At 45.1% G+C, this 17,473-nt stretch overlaps 2 protein-coding genes across 7 annotated transcripts in view; one reads left to right on the plus strand and one right to left on the minus strand.

Moving 5' to 3' along the window:
- Positions 1-6,068, minus strand: part of tmem63b.L (transmembrane protein 63B L homeolog) — a 31,538-nt gene extending 25,470 nt beyond the window's left edge. For 2 of the 3 annotated variants that reach the window (XM_018262757.2, XM_018262756.2), the window contains exon 1: positions 5,931-6,068. The gene's annotated coding sequence lies outside the window, so the exon portion shown is untranslated. The remainder of the gene's footprint in view (positions 1-5,930) is intronic. The other variant, XM_018262758.2, reaches the window with a different exon arrangement.
- mrpl14.L (mitochondrial ribosomal protein L14 L homeolog) lies at positions 55-17,212 on the plus strand. Of its 4 annotated transcripts, XM_018262765.2 has the most exons (4): positions 55-209; positions 1,822-1,907; positions 15,753-15,846; positions 16,762-17,212. In XM_018262765.2, exons 3-4 carry the CDS (start codon positions 15,773-15,775, stop codon positions 17,126-17,128), a joined length of 441 nt encoding a protein of 146 aa, XP_018118254.1. In that variant the 5' UTR covers positions 55-209; positions 1,822-1,907; positions 15,753-15,772; the 3' UTR covers positions 17,129-17,212. The 4 variants fall into 4 exon arrangements, with proteins under 4 accessions (XP_018118254.1, XP_018118249.1, XP_018118250.1 ...); XM_018262760.2 differs by lacking the exons at positions 55-209; positions 1,822-1,907 and adding an exon at positions 13,549-13,701; XM_018262761.2 differs by lacking the exons at positions 55-209; positions 1,822-1,907 and adding an exon at positions 13,558-13,697.
- Positions 17,213-17,473: the final 261 nt, after the last annotated feature.

Here is a 17,473-nt window from a genome sequence, read left to right on the forward strand (position 1 = left end):
AAAAAATACAAGACACATAAAAGGAAATCCCTGCCCAGTGCTCCTGTTATCAGAAAATTGCACCAGCCCAGGCTACTTGCGAGGGTGGGACTCTCTTCCTCCCTCATTCTTTCTTCAAAACCCAACCCAACACATGCACAGCAGAGAAGAAGAGGATCGCTCTCAGAGCACTTTTTTGTGCTAACAGAAGCACCGGCTCGGGGTATCAGGTAAATTAATACAATCCTTGGGGATGTGCCCTAGCATTTGGCAACCCCCCCATAAATTGGGCATTTCCTTCACTTTTAATGGAGACATAATGTATGACAAATAAGAATGTGGCAGTACATTATACTGTTTTAAATATAGAATGAATGTGTTTACAAAGTTGTGTTTTGGGCTGATTTATTTAGTTTCTGCAAAAAGTCCCACCAACCCATTCAACTTCCTGCTGCCTCCTTTCCCAGGTTATGCAGGGGAGCATCTATCCTGACTTGATAGGGAACTGATGCTAGTCTTTTCTTGTGTGATTGCAGGACTATGATTGGCTAACCCCCTCCTACTGTGCTTCTGGCAGGGGCTGTTAGGACACGCCCACTCCTCATTTGAAACATGGACAGCAAATGTAGCAGATCTATAGGGAGCTCCAACAAAGAGGTTGTTCACCTTCCAACATTTTGCAAGTTCAGTTGTTTTCAGGGGGTAGGGCGCCGGCTCTACAAACTGTTCTAAATTGATAAATTTAGTTGATACATTTCTTATCTTTGCCTTCTGAGCATAATCCCCGAGTTTCATTAAAGGCAGCTGTTAGAATTGATACAATAATTACTAATATTCCACAGATGCTGGTGAGAAATGTATCAACAAATGTAGCAAATTGTAACAGAATCTGCACCTGGATCACTGAGCTGCCAGACTGAAACACCAGAGACAGGAGCATTAAAGGGTGGTTCAGCTTTTAGTTAACTCTTAGTATGATATAGCATTGCAAATTCTAAACAACTTTTAAATTTGCCTTCATTTTTTCTTTTGTATAATTTTTTAATTGTTTGCCTTTTTCTTTTGACTCCAGCTTTGAAATGGGGGTCACTGACCCCATCTAAAAACAAATGCTCTGTAAGGCTATAAATGTATTGTTACTGCTACTTTTTATTATTCAGCTTTCTATTCATGCCCTCTCCTATTCATATCAATGCATGGTTGCTCGGATATTTTAGACCATAGCAACCAAATTGCTGAAATTTCAAACAGGAGAGCTGCTGACGAAAAAAATTAGGCTGAAACTACAGTGGCCAACATTTTCATAATTGTGCTTCAGGTAATTTAGATTATCTATATATACTGGGTATACAAAGGTTAACATTAGATCAAAGAGGAGGGAATAAGTTGAGAATACTGTTACATTTGGAGACTAAGTGGATTTTTATGTTATCCACTAGATTCCCCAAATGATTAAATAATGATTATGATGTTTCATGCTACTTCTAAATTTTTTCCCTTTGCAGGATAGAGTTTTGTTGGTTAATTTACTTTATTTTAATTTCACTTTGTTTTTGTATTTTGTGAATAAAGTTTTCTGTTTTGTATAGTTTGTAAATAAAGGTGTACAAAGATGGCATTCTCTACCTCATATGGGGAGTGGTTATTCAATCACGTATATGTGTTCTTAACCGGAATTTGTTAATTGACTAATTGGAAGTGTTATCTGATCGGTGAACTTCTGTTTAAATATTGTCTCATACTGCTTGTATTTAGCCTATGACTAAGTATGTATGACATGAAATGCGTAAGGCTATGCTGATTTGACATAAATATTTTCCTTATTTTATGGCCTGGTGGAAGATTGGCTGCTCTACATTTCGTTGGTTTGAATCCGCTCCCCTTGCTGAAGGCTCAGGGCGGCGCACCTGGGCCTCATCCAGGACTTGGTGAGTTAATAATTGATATTGGACTTCTATTTCTGATACATGGCTCCCACAACACCCTCTGGCTGCCACTAACAGAACCTGATCCTGTTCCTACTACTGTGGCACAGATTTCTTCCAGTCAGCTGACAAGGTAGATAGGTATAAGCTCTGCAATGATGCACTACTTTGCTCTTATCTCCATAGTAACCAAGAGAGAGAGGTATCTGTGCCATTTAACTTTGTGACATGGGACAGGGAGAGGTTTCTTTCAGCTATGTCCCTAAATAATATCACTTACACTTTATGCCAGTATAATTGCCTGCCCTTTTACCCCCTTAGCAGTGCTTTATGGGTGGCATCAGGTCTGGACTGGGATTCAAAATAGGCCCTGGCATTTCAAGTATACAGAGGCCCAAACAGCTCCCCACCAGCCCACTAAAAAGTCACTGTCTATGGCATCTTACAGCAGCCCCTTTGGCATTTGCCAGAACCCACAGATTGCCAGTCCAGGCCTGAGTGGCACCTTTACTCACTAGTATCTGCATCTAATCTGGGATGAACTGCTGTTCATGGGGTTAAAGTACAACAAGTTGTTGCTACTTGTGTTATACGTGAAACAGTGTGATGTTCCAAGGTGGGTTGGGATGGGCTGGTCCCCAGAGAAAAGAACTACAAGAGGGGGTTCAGGATTTGCTTAGTGCTGGCTCTAACCTCCCTACCAGGGAGAGTGCTGAATGGGGTTCAAAGACAGCAGGTAGTAATGTGTCACTGTGTGACCTGGATTTTACTATTGAGTGCTGTTCTTAGATCTATAAGGCAGATGTTATATTGTGTTAGGGAGCTGCTATCTATCCCATTGTTCTGTTGTAAGGCTACTGGGGGGGGAGGGTGGGTGTGTGATATCATGCCAACTTGCAATACAGCAGTAAAGAGTGACTGAAGTTTATAAGAGCACAAGTCACATGACTGGGGGCAGCTGGGAAACTGACTATGTCTAGCCCCATGTCAGATTTCAAAATTAAATATAAAAAAACATCTGTTTGCTCTTTTGAGAAATGGATTTCAGTGCTGGAGAAGCACTATCAAGTGATGCATTTTGAAAAAAACATGTTTCCCATGAAAGTATCCCTTTAAACTGTTGGGTTATTGGTAATTGTAAGAGACCAGAGACAAATGTCATTGCATTGCTAGTCACAGGGGCACCCTTCACCCTTATGGAATGTATTCAGCTGGGGGAGCTCTGGGCAAAAAGGGATAATTATGATCCTGCAACTTTTTCTGTACTACACTGTCACTTCCCAGCAGCCCCACTCTCCCTGAATGTTGTTGGACTTTCCCTTACTGGTCTTGCCAACTCTACCTACACTGTTACACTCTCTCTCTCTCTCCTACTTTACATGCACTGTTACTCTCGCTCTGATACTGGTCTCACCTACTCTACCTATACTATTAACTCTCTCCTACTGGTCTTTCCTACTCTACCTGCACTGTTACTCTCATTCTGCTACTAGTCTTGTCTACTCTACCTGCATGCTACTCTCTCTCTCTCTACTACTGGTCTTGTCTACTCTACTTGCACTGTTACTCACTCTCTCCTACTGGTTATTCCTACTGTACCTGCACTGTTACGCTCATTCTACTACTGATCCTCGCTACCTGCACTGTTAGAGCAATGGCACATGGGGAGATGTTGCCTGCGACAAATCTGAGCGTGACTAATCTCCTCATGTGTCATTACCCTTACTCTCTCTCCTCCTGGTCTTATTTACTCTACCTGCATTGTTAAGCTGGCCATACACGGTCCAAATATCGTCCGAATCCTTGATTCGTATGATCGGATCTTTGCGTCTATGGCCAGCTTAACTCTATCTTTTTATTTCTCTCTCTATTGCCAACTGATCTTACCTACTCTACCTGAACTGTTACTTTCTCTTATCAACCCCTTAGAAAGTAACAGTGAAGGTAAAGTACCTGACCAAACCCTAAATCCCCTTGTTATTCTGCTGCTTTTCTCTAGTGGCCAGAGCAACCCAACACATCCAGGGGCATCACACAGTTCCACAATGAAAACAAGAAGCAGTGGCTTGTGGTACTTTACCCAATGGAGTGCAGTTCAGCCCAGAACAGGAGCAGATACAGACTGAGGGGTAAAGGTGCCACCGGTTTATACAGCACTACTAAGAAGGTAAAGGGGCCTGGCATAAACTGTTCACCTGCCACACACACAGCCCTTCTCTGTTGCCACCAGGTGTAAGGGAGTTGATGTGCACAGGCTGGTCAGCAGGAGGTGGGGGACATATACTCCACTGTACCCATCAGACCACATTAAAGGGGATGTAAACAAAAAATACCTTTTGCCCAAGTAAAGAAAATACCAGTCTATACAACTTCCCAAATCCTCATTCTAACTTGTTAATAGCTGTGTAACAGTCCCTTTCTCAATGCAGCAGAAGTCAGCTGATGTACAGAATTAGAACCACAGTATATAAAAGGACAGACAGACACTGACAGACAGTAGCTAATGACATTATGCAAGGAGTGCATGCTGAGGCTAATCTCCCCTTTAATTCTCTCCTTGCCTGTAAGAGCATCACATTACAGGCTTAAAGCCCATACAGTGCCACATGCCACATTTATTAGTGGGCACAACACATGAGTTGCATTTCTGGCCTAGAAACACAGCCCAGCACAGGAGACTCGGACATCATCATTATCTTCGTCCAGACAGACACGAGGGGTTGAAATGCCAGTAACACATATGAGCATGGCATGAGTACAACAGGCATTGATGCCAGTCTATCTAGGGCTGTTATACAGAGAACTCTCTGGCTGTTGTAAGTGAACTCATTGATTATTAGTGGACAGGTATTTGTAGGGCACATACTGGGCTACAGGAGCCCTTTAGGCCCAATCAGTTCTACAGTTGGTTCCAGACTGTAATGAAAATTGGGATGTTATATGAGGGGCACTGTACCAGGTCACCATATGACAGGACTTGCACAAACTATGCCTGGCTGTTGTAGCAGCACAATGGGCCCTGACAAATACAAGCACCAGAGCTGACAATCTCTGTCAGCTTTGTAAGCATTTCCTAAAAACATAAATATTGTGCCCCTTATACATTAGAGTAAGCTGGTTAGCACTGTTCTGTTACAAATACTTAATCCCCCCAATCCGGGGAAAAAGTGCTTTCCTCCGCCCTCAAAAAAGACAATTTCCACCGTACCTTCAGCAAGACACACAGCATATGGGAACCACCAAAAGGGGCAAAAAGACACGCCATTGGGCACAAGCAAGGCCTAAATGGGAAGCAGACACATAAACCAACCAAGTGGAAACAGTGGGGTTTGTACACATACGCCTGCATGGCAGTCAGACAGGGGGCAGTGGGTGCTGATGGGAGGGCAGTTAGTAGGTGGGTGCTGGCGGGGGGAAGTTAGTCGGTGGGTGCTGTTGAGAGCAGACAGACTGTGGTTGCTGGCAGTGGGGCAGATAGATGTGGGCATGGCAGAGGGGCACTGGCAGAGGGGCACTGGCAGAAGGGCACTGACAGAGGGGCAGAAGGATGGTGGGTGCTGGCAGACAGGCACTTGGTGGGTGCTGGTAGAGGGGCAGAAGGATGGTGGGTGCTGGAAGACGGGCACTCGGTCGGTGGGTGCTGGCAGACGGGCACTTGGTCGGTGGGTGCTGGCAGACGGGCATTGGGTCAGTGGGTGCTGGCAGACAGATGGTGGGTGCTGGCAGATGGGCAGATAGACAGTGGGTGCTGGGAGACGGGCACTTGGTCGGTGGGTGGTGTCAGATGGGCAGAGAGTCGGTGGGTGCTGGCAGACGGGCACTTCGGTGGGTGCTGGCGGGAGGGGCAGATAGCGAGTAAGTGCTAGGCAGGTTATGAGGGTGTTGCTAAGTAGACGATAGAAAGGAGCAGATAATGAGAGCTTGGCTGTGTTGACAGATGGGCAGATGCCCAGCAAAGATGGCGCCAACCCTCACATATTCTCTATAACAATAGTGTTATTACAGGGGCACAGAGAAGGCACTCACCAGGCCAACAAGAGATCCACTCCGCAGGTGCCCCTAGGGCTGCGCCTCTCAGTGAAGCTCCCCCAGCCCGTGCACCGACTCGCTGCAGGTAGGCGGTACCAAGTCTGACGTCACATCAGAAACCCCGCCTTACCTTCCTTACACTGCAGACTCCGTGTGGGAGGCGGGGATTCTATTTTTTTTTTATAGGCAAGTGCCAAGGGTGGATTGAGTTGCCTTTATCTGCCAGCGCGCACTCTTGTTAGTCTCTCAATCACAATAGCCCAACTTTAGTATTACTATTTATTAGTACTGAGCAGGATGGTGAGAGAAAGTGCGCAGTTGGCTACTTGGCTGTGGCAGATGTAGGGCAATAGCCATAGCTTATTTCATAATTTGCCCCTTGTGCCCCCCCATCCCTGCCCGTCCCTCACACCCATAACCTGTGCCCTTGATGAGGGCTGCAAATCCAAAAATACAGTTTGACCAGGGTTTGATTGTAAACTGCCACAGTCCCACTATGTGAATGTGCCCTCCATCCCCTGAGTACATGTGAGTTATGTGTGCTGAAGGGATCCCATTATCAGGGGGGCTGCTATAGATCTCACTGAGTATGATAAGGCCACCAACAATGGACAGAAACTGTAATCAATCCACAAGCAAGACTTCCCACTGAAAACAGCAGGTTTCTATGAAAGAACTTCCAGCAGCCAATTCAACAATGGGAAATAGCATTAGCAGTACATTATTATGTGTATAATCTAGAGCTCTGTGTATCAGAAATGCCCAGGTCTGGACTGGGATTCAAAATAGGCCCTGGAATTTCAAATACAAAGACACCTGAGCAATAAACAGTGACTGCTCATGGCAATTTACAGCAGCCACCCCTCACAGATTGCCAGTCTAGTCTGGTTCTGCCATTCCTGGGGATGCTTCAGTCAGAAGTTATAGTGCATATGCATCTGAGGCACAGACAGACTGCCCACAATAGACCATATCAATTTACCACTACTTGGCCCCTCTGAGTCAAGATCGGCCCTTGTATGGGGGCAACTGATGTGTGTCAGCCTTTTATCTATTGGTGCAGGATTACATCCCCACTCCCACCCCGGGAGAGGGCACAGGGGCCAATTAATGCCCATCTTTTATGATATAGCCATTGGCCCGTGGTTCAGGCTAATGGTCGGCCCTGGTTCTTCCAGCACATGGAACTGTTCTAGGACCGAAATGGTATTGGCCTGTCTATCCCACAATGCGACTGTAGGGCCAGTCAGCAAAAAACTGGAGGGCCCCAGCAGGAGTGAGGAACTCTTTGCTCCTGTGCAGTTTTCAACTGTGCAACCCCTCAAATCTATTCGTTTGCAGGACTTCCGGGGGGCGGCCCTAAAGATGGCCGCATTTTAACACGGCTCCTGCTCGGGACTTACAATCTGGTGCCATCGCATCCTTCGATTAGCTTCTAACGGCTAAATTATACACCCGATAAGCCAGGATAACGGGGGTAACAATATTATCCAACATTGGGCTCCCCCCATAACAGCTACCCCGGATATCGGCCCGTATCCGCCACAGCGGGCCCAGGCCGCAACACTGCCAACTCACAAGTGTGGGCTCCGGATCGACTTTGCTTCCCCTACCTGACTGGTCGGCTTGAGGGAGCTACAGATCCAAGCGGATCCTCTTACCGAGGGGACCAACGCTACTTAGGCACTTGCGGTGCAGCCGAACAGATTGCCGGAACCTCCACGCGGTGCTTCCGCCCACGGCCCTCACAACAGCCGCGATCTCCTCCCTTTAACATTGCGCCTTCACAGGATCAGGCCGACAGGCTCCTGTGAAGGCTTAAGGTCGCTGTCTCGGGCCTACACTACCGGAAAGCCAAGCTGCAGCTAGCGGGTGGAGAGTATGCACCACCGAGCACGTTATAGGTGTTGAAACACTTGACTCCTCACATCAACATCGCCTCTCTCCCCCTCATACAGCGATCTCATCCGTGGACCCGGACCAGGCCGCATATCATACCGGCGCAGGGTGGGTGAGTGGATACCCTCATTGTGGAAGGCCTACACCCCAACCCTGGTCACGGGAGGGCGGTGATTTCCTCGGCACACTTATAGACTTTACTACTCCTTGTGTTGCCATACTATAATAGTGCTCTGGAGCTGCCACTGTTCTATGAACATTTCCACACTCTACGTGTCTGATATTTTTGCCTAGCGCATACACGGCACCTCATCCAAAGGAAGCCAGTGTACTCCGAATAGGCAGTAGATACGACTACCAATCCTCCATACTGCTACCACAACCGCTTCCAGGCCCATCATTAGTGGGACACAACTATACTCCTGATTGCCTGGCCTTTTCTGGACTTTATCTTGTCCTATTGGACTGAGCACAGTGGCTATACCGATCACTATTGGGGAGACTGTGTTTCCTAAATATTTCATTTTGATTATATTGGGAGCCTCTTATCACCACTCTCTGCTCTACTGCCGCTTCCACTGCCACGGCTTACCAGCGCTACTTACCCATACGACTCAACCACAGACATTGAAAATCCTTTCTATGTGATAACTTTGCCGTTGTTTTTGGCCTTGAGGGGACCCCTCTATCCCCTTCCCCTTTTTAACCCAATGGCAATACCATTTTCCAGGAATCGACTAAACTACCTCTGACTTGAGCTTTAATGTGTATGTAACCAATATTATCTTGGGTGGTGATGTCAATGCGATATGGGACGATTCCATGGATAAATCAGGTAAATCCACAACTCATTCACGCAGCAGAGCAAAGCCACTGCATACATTATGTGACACACTGCAATTAATTGATACTTATAGACACACATATCCTATCACAAAGGACTACACGTTTTACTCTGGTGTCCACAAAACACACTCTCGGCTAGATTATCTCTTCGTTTCTCAGTCGGTATTACCGGCATTGCTTGAAGCCTCTATTGGCAACATTGCTATTTCTGACCATGCCCCGATATCAATAACCTTGCAGATGAAAACGCCTCAATTGAGAGCGTTTAACTGGAGATTCCCGGCCTATTTGAGTACTAATGAGGATTTCCAACTATTTCTTAAAACTAGCTGGGTTAACTATATGGACGATAATATTGACCATTGGGATAATCCACAACTACTATGGGCAGCGGCGAAACCAGTACTGAGAGGGCAGATAATCTCGTATTTGATTAATCAGAAAAAATCATATCTGGAAAAATATTCCTTTTTACAAAACCAGTTGACGGAACACTACAAAACGTTTAAAAGAACAAACACTGAGGCGGACAAAACTAAATACAAAGAGACGAAGGCACTTTTTGATGCTTTATTGACTGGAAAAGCTTACAACACATTTAACCATACTGCAAATCTATTTTATAGACATGGTAACAAATCAGGTAAATTGCTAGCATATATAACAAAATCACAATCCCGAACCACTTACATTCAAAAACTTAAATCGCCTGCTGGCTGGACGCAAGACCCTACTGAAATTAGACGTATACTGACTGACCACTTTAGAAAACTTTATGAAGCTCCGGCTGATGATCATGCAGATGGTCTTAAATTCCTGCAGGAAGCTAACCTATCGAAGTTGTCGGTTCGGGATCGTGAGATTTTAGACGCCCCTATAACGGAACAGGAAATATTAGATACAATCCGACGCCTGAAAAACGGAAAAACACCAGGGCCAGATGGTTTTACCGCCGAGTTCTATAAACTTTTGTTGCCCGATATTACACCCCTTCTTCACACAATATATTCAGAAGCACTACAGGGTAGCCCACTATGGCCAGAGGCTAATGTTGCCAGGATTATATTGATCCCTAAGGAAGGCAGGGACCCAACGGATCCTACGTCTTATCAGCCAATCTCACTACTGAATCAGGATCTAAAAATTTTAAACAAGATAATGGCTGATAGACTACAAAGAGTGCTGCCATCCATACTTACCGAAAATCAGGTAGGCTTCCTTAAACAAAGACATCCAGTCCGAGCCCTCCGGCAAATCCTAACGGCGATATACATTAGTAACCTGGAAAAGAGAAAACATGGCATGTTAGTCAATTTAGATGCGGACAAGGCCTTCGATAGAATAACACATATGCACCTGCGTCGGTTGCTCAAATTTCAACACTTTGGCATACACATGCTTAATCTTTTTAATAACTTGTATTCGACACCCACTACGTTTTTGACTGTGAATAACGCCAATTCAGACAGATTTCGAATTTATAGAGGTACCCGCCAGGGGTGCCCGTTGTCGCCCCTCCTCTTTAATGTGGCGCTTGACCCATTGCTGAAACATTTGATACAACATCATAGTTTACCTGGTATCCAAATAGGCCAATCCACACTGAAGGTCACGGCATTTGCCGACGATATTTTAATGTTCCTTGGCCAACCTAAAACAGATATTCCTATAATCTTACAATTGGTCACAAGATTTGGCAATATAGCGGGATTTCGAATTAATTTGGACAAAACCGAAGCACTGCAGTTACATCATTCGGACCCGGCGGATTGGCTTCCTCACTTCCCTTTTAAGAAAACCGTACACAGCATTAAATATCTAGGTATTACTTTGCCGTCACATCATAGGGACACCTATTTCTTAAATATACGGAAGATAATAGATATCATTTTAGGGGAGATACATCACTGGAAACACACCAATCTGACATTCCTAGGTAGGATATATTTTATCAAAATGTTTCTTTTTCCTAGAGTGCTTTACCCGCTGCAGATGCTGCCTTATTCCATAAAGAACACCGACCACAAGAAATTACTTCAAGCATTCCGACTATTCATTTGGAATAAACAGCGCTCGAGGATCAGCCTCTTTAAATTGCAACAACCCAAACAGTTTGGTGGGACCAACCTTCCAAACATCAGGGAATATAACGAGGCTGCACTCCTTCGTTATGCTGGAGACTGGGTTTTGAACAGAGATCTTTACACAACAATAGCTCTTGACTCATATACAGCACATAATCACTCCCTTAATTCTGCTCTCCATTCGCCACTTCACGACATCCCGCCTTCACTACGCACCAATCCTATGTTTATTGACACATACAAAGCTTGGCATACGGTTAGGAAAAGACAAAAACTATCTCTATATATTTCACCATATTTGTCTTGGTTAGATAATGACGATTTCCCTATAGGCGTGCGAAATCCTATTCTATCACAATGGGGGGAAAAGGGATTGCAAAACCTGCATGATATTTTAAATACTGATAACACTATTTTCTCACGGTCAAAATTGTTGGAGAAATTTCCGTTTACGTCGCAACACACTTTTCTAACTTTACAACTTCTCCACTTTGCGTCGTGCAAGGTCAAACTCTTGACAGACATCGATAAATTAAATCCGTTCAATACACTTTGGAAAAATAGACGGGCTAAACAAACTACATCGCAACTGTACCACCTGACTAGAACGCTGACGGACTTAGATAACGTTCTAAGACCAGGCTTTGCTTGGACTTTAGCTATCCCAAACTCCACAGCTTCCACGATCTTCCAACAACATACGAACATAATGAAGCTACTTCCGGTCAGTAGGTATCAGGAAATGTCTTTACAAATATTACACAATGTTTATCTCACACCTCTCAGACGATATAAAATGGGATATCTGCCCTCTGACAACTGCCTTCGATGCCAGTCCCCCATGGCAGATCTGATACATAGTCTGTGGTCTTGCCTTCCCTACAACCCTTTTGGGTGGAGGTTGCTGATTATGGTGCTCGGCTGACTGGTAGCCCCGTTCACTTACATTTGGAGTGGGCATTATTTAGTGATGTCACTGCCTTGACGCGTCTATCAAAATCCGACAAAAACCTCATGGGGAAACTGGCTGCTGCTGCCCGAAAAACCATTCTGCAACAATGGCTCAATACTGATTCGCCCACCCTGACAGTAGTAAAACAAAAACTACACTTCATCTTTCACATGGATTGGTTGGAAACCATGCTACATAAAAACCAAAACACTGATAAATTTTTTACGACATGGTCAAAATACATTGAGTCTTTACCTACATTACTTAGATCTCTTACGATACATGCATTCCGCTATACAACATGGTATGATACAGCGATACTCACGGAAAATCCGATGGTTCTGGAATCGTCCCAATGTCTCAGAGAACACCGACCAACCCAACGCCATTCCGATCAGTCGCCCCCAGAGACTCATCTTACCAACAGGTTATTAAGTTCCTACTCATCTAACCCTATATAGGGTCTTTTTCCTGCTTTCTTTAATCTTTTGTCTGAGCTATTAGTTTAGTTTATTTTGTTCTTACTGTTTTGGATATGTTAACTCTACTACATTTACATATTGTTATAGATTTACTGTAAAACTTTATCATTTCTTGCTTTTGACTTTGTAACTAATATGTGACGATCCTTTAATAAAAACAAGTTTTAATAAAAAAAAAAAATCTATTCGTTTGAGCTCATTCTGTGCCTGCATGTAAGACCCCCAGTCTATCACCTTTAGTATGCTGGGCACCACAGTCTTTCTATCTGCTCTGTGCCCCCCATGTCTCATTCAGGCTCCAACTGTGTTCCTGCAATATGGCCCATTTTTATCCTTGTACTATATACAAGGATGGATATAATGCACCTCCATATGTGGATCCTTGTGAAACAAGTTGTTATCCAGAAAATTGCATTGTAGGCTCCCAGAGTCTGTCTCTTTTTTGTGGTGTCCCCTCGATGTGTCTCTCGTTGGCCCCATATTGTTTGCTTGCTCTGATGGAGTCCCTATGATGATGTCCCTGTATGAGTTGGTGGGGGGGGGGGTTGTACCGCTCTCCAATTTTGTGGAGCCCTGTTTGAAACCTAGCAGGAAAGAGTTGCTGCCAGGGAGTCCCCTAACCTAAAGCTAATCCCCCCCCCCATATCAATACTCTCTGTATGAACTCTGACCAGCTGGAGGCTCATGGGCATCATCATTTTCCAGTTAAAGGGGTGGTTCACTTTTAAGTTAACTTTTAGTACCTTATAGAATGGCTAATTCTAATCAACTTTTCAATTGGTCTTCATTGTTAATTTTATGTCGTTTTTGAATGCTTTGTAAGGCTACACATGTATTGTTATTGCTACTTTTTATTCCTCGTCTTTCTATTCAGGCCTCTCCTGTTCATATTCCAGTCTCTTAGTCAAATCAGTGCATGGTTGCTAGGGTAATTTGGACCCTAGCAACCAGATTGCTGAAATTGCAAACTGGAGAGCTGAGCTGCTGAATAAAAAGCTAAACAACTTCAAAACCACAAATAATGAAAAAATGAAAAGCAATTGCAAATTGTCTCAGAATCGCACTCCCTACATCATATTAAAAATTAACTCAAAAGGTGAACAACCCCTTTAAGTCAGGAGAATTGGAAATGTGTACAACCCCCACCCACACTGGATCTTCTGGGATCCTTATATTACTGGGTCCCCCCATTTAAAGTTTTTTCCAGGAGACAATTGTGCAAAGTCAGAGAGAATGTAAAATCAGGGAAATACAAATTGGTGTCCCAAGAAAAACTTATGTAAATTGAGGGAAACCGTAAAATCAGGCTATAGAAAAATGACGTTTCACTGAATACGGGGCACGGGGCGTCTCGATGTCAATTTTATGGGGGTGCCTGTCTGGCGAGTTCGCTGTTAGTGCGCTGGGCCTGACGCGCGCGTTACAGTGGCGTTGCCCTTGTCTGGGACGCGCACGTATTCCGGCACGTGACTCTAGCAGCTGAGGAGTGCGGACATTAGTGGTAGGTGAGTTTGTCCTCTGTCTACGTGCGAGATCTCCCCACAGCCTCTGCATCACACACTGCTCTCCAATCCGGGAACTACTTCTCTCAGCAGCTCCTGCGTTATATAGTGCCGAACAGCACAGGAATTGCTTCTCCCAAAAGCCCATGCGTTGTACTGTACAGCCCGGGGACTTCAAATTGTCCCAGCATCCTCTGCAGTGAGCCTGTAGCTATGGAGGCAGCTGCTATGACTACAGGGTGAAGTGCTGCGCATTCTGGGAGTTCCAGCAGACAGACACAGGGTAGAAATCTGCAGAGGGAAAGGGTGAGCCAATCACTATGCAATTGCCTTATTATTCCTTTAATGGGAAGCAGTGACCCCGGTGTCACCCAGATGAGTGTCTGCAATCCCAGCGTGTCGGCTTCAAGTGTCCTTATGGGACTGGCATCTTCCTACCTGTAGCCACTTGATGGGGAAAGATCAATATTTGCCCACTTTTATGCTCCACCCACAGGACCACTTAGCTTTAATGTGTGTGAGGTGGGGGCAATAACTGGGTATTACCTAATGTTCCTACTTTCTATTTCTATCTGTGTTCTTAAAAAGCTGGCCATACATGAGGCGATAAAAGATGCGAAAGACTAAATCTGCAGATTATTGGACTGTGTATGGGGCCTTAAGGTTGCCATAGATGCAAAGATCCGCTCGTTTGGCGATGTTGCCAAACGAGCGGATCTTTCCCCGATATGCCATTAACAGGCATGGCTATATCGGGGGTAATCTGATCATTCGGACGTATGGCCGAACGATCAGATTACGATGCGCAATGGGCTCCGGCGGGATCGGTCGGGTCAAAATCAAACCTGACGATCGACCAAATGACCGATCTCCGCCGGGCGAAGGATGTCGGCACATGCCACACACGATCCGAAAATCGTACGAAACCTCGATTCGTACGATCGGATCTGTGTGTCTATGGCCACCTTTACACCGGGGTTCCCGGATCGATATCTGGGCATCTGTTTGTTGATGCGATGCGACTCCCTGCATTATGATCCGATCGTTGGTCCCAACGATCGGATCAGTCCATTATCGCCCACCTCGGGGAGAGATCCGCTTGTTTAGCAACATCACCAAACGAGCAGATCTCTTTGTGCATGGCCACCTTTACAGTACAGTGCTTCAATTTATTCCTCTAGTACAGTATGAGGGTATAGTTTATTGCTTGCCCAGAACATCAATTCTCTCTATATTTGTATTTCTACATATGGGTAGGAAATGCCATATTGTTTCCCTTAGAGTAAGACAGTACAATATGGGGGTTTAGATTATTGTGTGCCCAGAACATTCCTTCTCTGTGTATTTGTATTTATACACAGGGCCGCCATCAGGGGGGACAAGTGGCCTGGGAGAAGTTGAAGTCCTGAAGCCATGAGTTCAATTCTACTGAACACCAATTTGTGTTTTTCCTAATCCCCTGGCCATCAATATATTATTTTAATATTCTATAGGCCCCTGCCACCAATGTTTTTTTAAAAAATGCTTTTTGGGGCCCCAATTTTTTTAACTTGTAAGGGGGGCCCTGGCACCAATGCTTTTTAAAAAAACTTTTATGAGGTGCCCTGGCGCCAATGTGTTTTTTTTTTTTTTAAACTTTATAAGGGGGCCCTGACCATGAATAGCTTTTTATAACGTGTGTGTGTGGGGGGGGGGTTACTTTTTTAGCGCTGATGTCTGTGCCGTCTTTTAACTGTGATGTGGAGTGGGCGGGCTTGGGCACTAGGGTGGGCGGGGCCCCAAAAATGTTGTTGTACAAAAATGTTGTTGTATGGGGCCCCATGATTTCTAATGACGGCCCTGTTTATACATATGGGTAGGCGCTGCCATATAGTTTCCTATACAGTGTGAGGGTGCAGTTATCGCAGCATTTGTACAGGTTTGAGGTTTAGAGATGGGCCAGAGAGACATGCTGAAACAGTAGCCCGATTGGGGCATAGGTGATATGTATGGTGGAAAGGGGTGTTAGGATTTTTACAGCTCACATCTCTGCTGTTTATGTTTGCCCATACCAGGCCTGCAGGAATTTGGGAGCATGACTTTGTTTGCTAGAGGGCTGAGGCTACTGGCCACCCAAGCCTGTCCGGCACTGAGCATACAGCCCCTTTGGTAAGTACAGATTATTGTCCGATCCACCTCTTTGCATAATCACTGACCTCATACCTGCTTCTTACATTATTATTCCATGGACCAATTACTCAAATAGTTTTCTAGTGAGTGTACAGGCACTCATTATTCCATGAGACCTGAAACTGCGCTCATCCTACTTCCTGATCTACAGACCTTCCTGATATAGGTACACAGAGTCACTCCCCTCCTACTTTTTGATTTAGATACCTGCAGCCACTCCCCTCATATTTTCTGATATAGAGACCTGGAGCCACTTCCTTCCAGTTTCCTAATATAAAGACCTCCCCCTCCTCCTTCTTTATGTAGTCCCACAGTCACTCCCCTCCTGCTCCCTGGTATAGAGACCTGGAGCCACTCCCCTCTTACATCCTAATGTAGAGATGGGGCTCATTTATAACACTGGGCAAATCTGGCAGGGAAAGTATCCCATGTCAACCAATCAAAGGTTTGCTTTCATTGTTCAACCTGAAGGTGGCTAAAAAAAAAAAGCCTGTCACTGACACCGGTTACTATTGGTTACTGCCGAGGTGAAAATTTGCCTAGTGTTTATCCTCGAGTCACTCCCCTTCTACTTCCTGATAGGAACCTTGAGCCAATTGCCTCCTACTTCCTGATGCAGACAGTTGGAGCTACTCCCCTCCTGCTTTCTGATATAGAGGCCTAGAGACATATCCCTCCTGATTCCTGATATTAAGACATGGAGCCACGTCCTTCCTACTTTCTGATATAGAGACCTGAAGCTATACCTTCCTATTTCTAGCTATTTGCTTGTACAGCTATTATACAAAGCGCTAACATATTCTGTGGTGCAGTACAGTGTCTCTTAACTGCTGTGACCTATTACCCTTCACTGGGTGGGGTTGTGCATGTAACACGGCTCTCTTTCTATCCCAGCCTCTCTGCACCTTGTGCTGCTATCCAGAAACTGACCCGAGTTCGAGTGGTGGATAACAGCACCCTGGGAAGCACCCCATATCACCGACCCCCTAAGTGCATTCATGTGTACAACAAGTCTGGGGTGGGGAAAGTGGGTGACAGAATCCTCCTGGCTATAAAGGGACAGAAGAAGAAAGCCCTGATCGTAGGACACAAGATGCCAGGGGCTTCCATGACCCCCCGCTTTGACTCCAACAACGTGGTGCTAATAGACGACAATGGGAATCCTGTGGGCACCAGGATTAAGACCCCAATCCCTACGAGTCTTCGCAAGAACGACGGGGAGTTTTCCAAAGTGTTGGCCATTGCGCAGAACTTTGTATGAACCTCATGAACTCTGCCCCTGGAGGGTAGCTGTACCCCAACAGTGCTGCTCTACTCTAATAAAATGTGCTTAGTTTTTCTATTATATACAGAGAGTGTTTATATTCATATTTATTCATCCCTGAATCTTTCCCCTCACCTGCTCCACATCTACTTAATGCACTGTCATAAGAGGACTTACCTGTGTCATGTAACTCATTCACTCTCTTGGGTTATGCACACTTATTTGCCCCAGTGGTTAGCTATAGGGATAGTTGCAACCTCCTTAGCCTGCATCCTTGTGCCTTTATTTGGTGACAGAACCCTTCAGTGACTTCTGATATCCTTATACTTTACAGTAGGGGGT

This window comes from Xenopus laevis, chromosome 5L (assembly GCF_017654675.1).
Source record: "Xenopus laevis strain J_2021 chromosome 5L, Xenopus_laevis_v10.1, whole genome shotgun sequence".
In the NCBI taxonomy this organism is placed as follows: Eukaryota; Metazoa; Chordata; class Amphibia; order Anura; family Pipidae; genus Xenopus; species Xenopus laevis.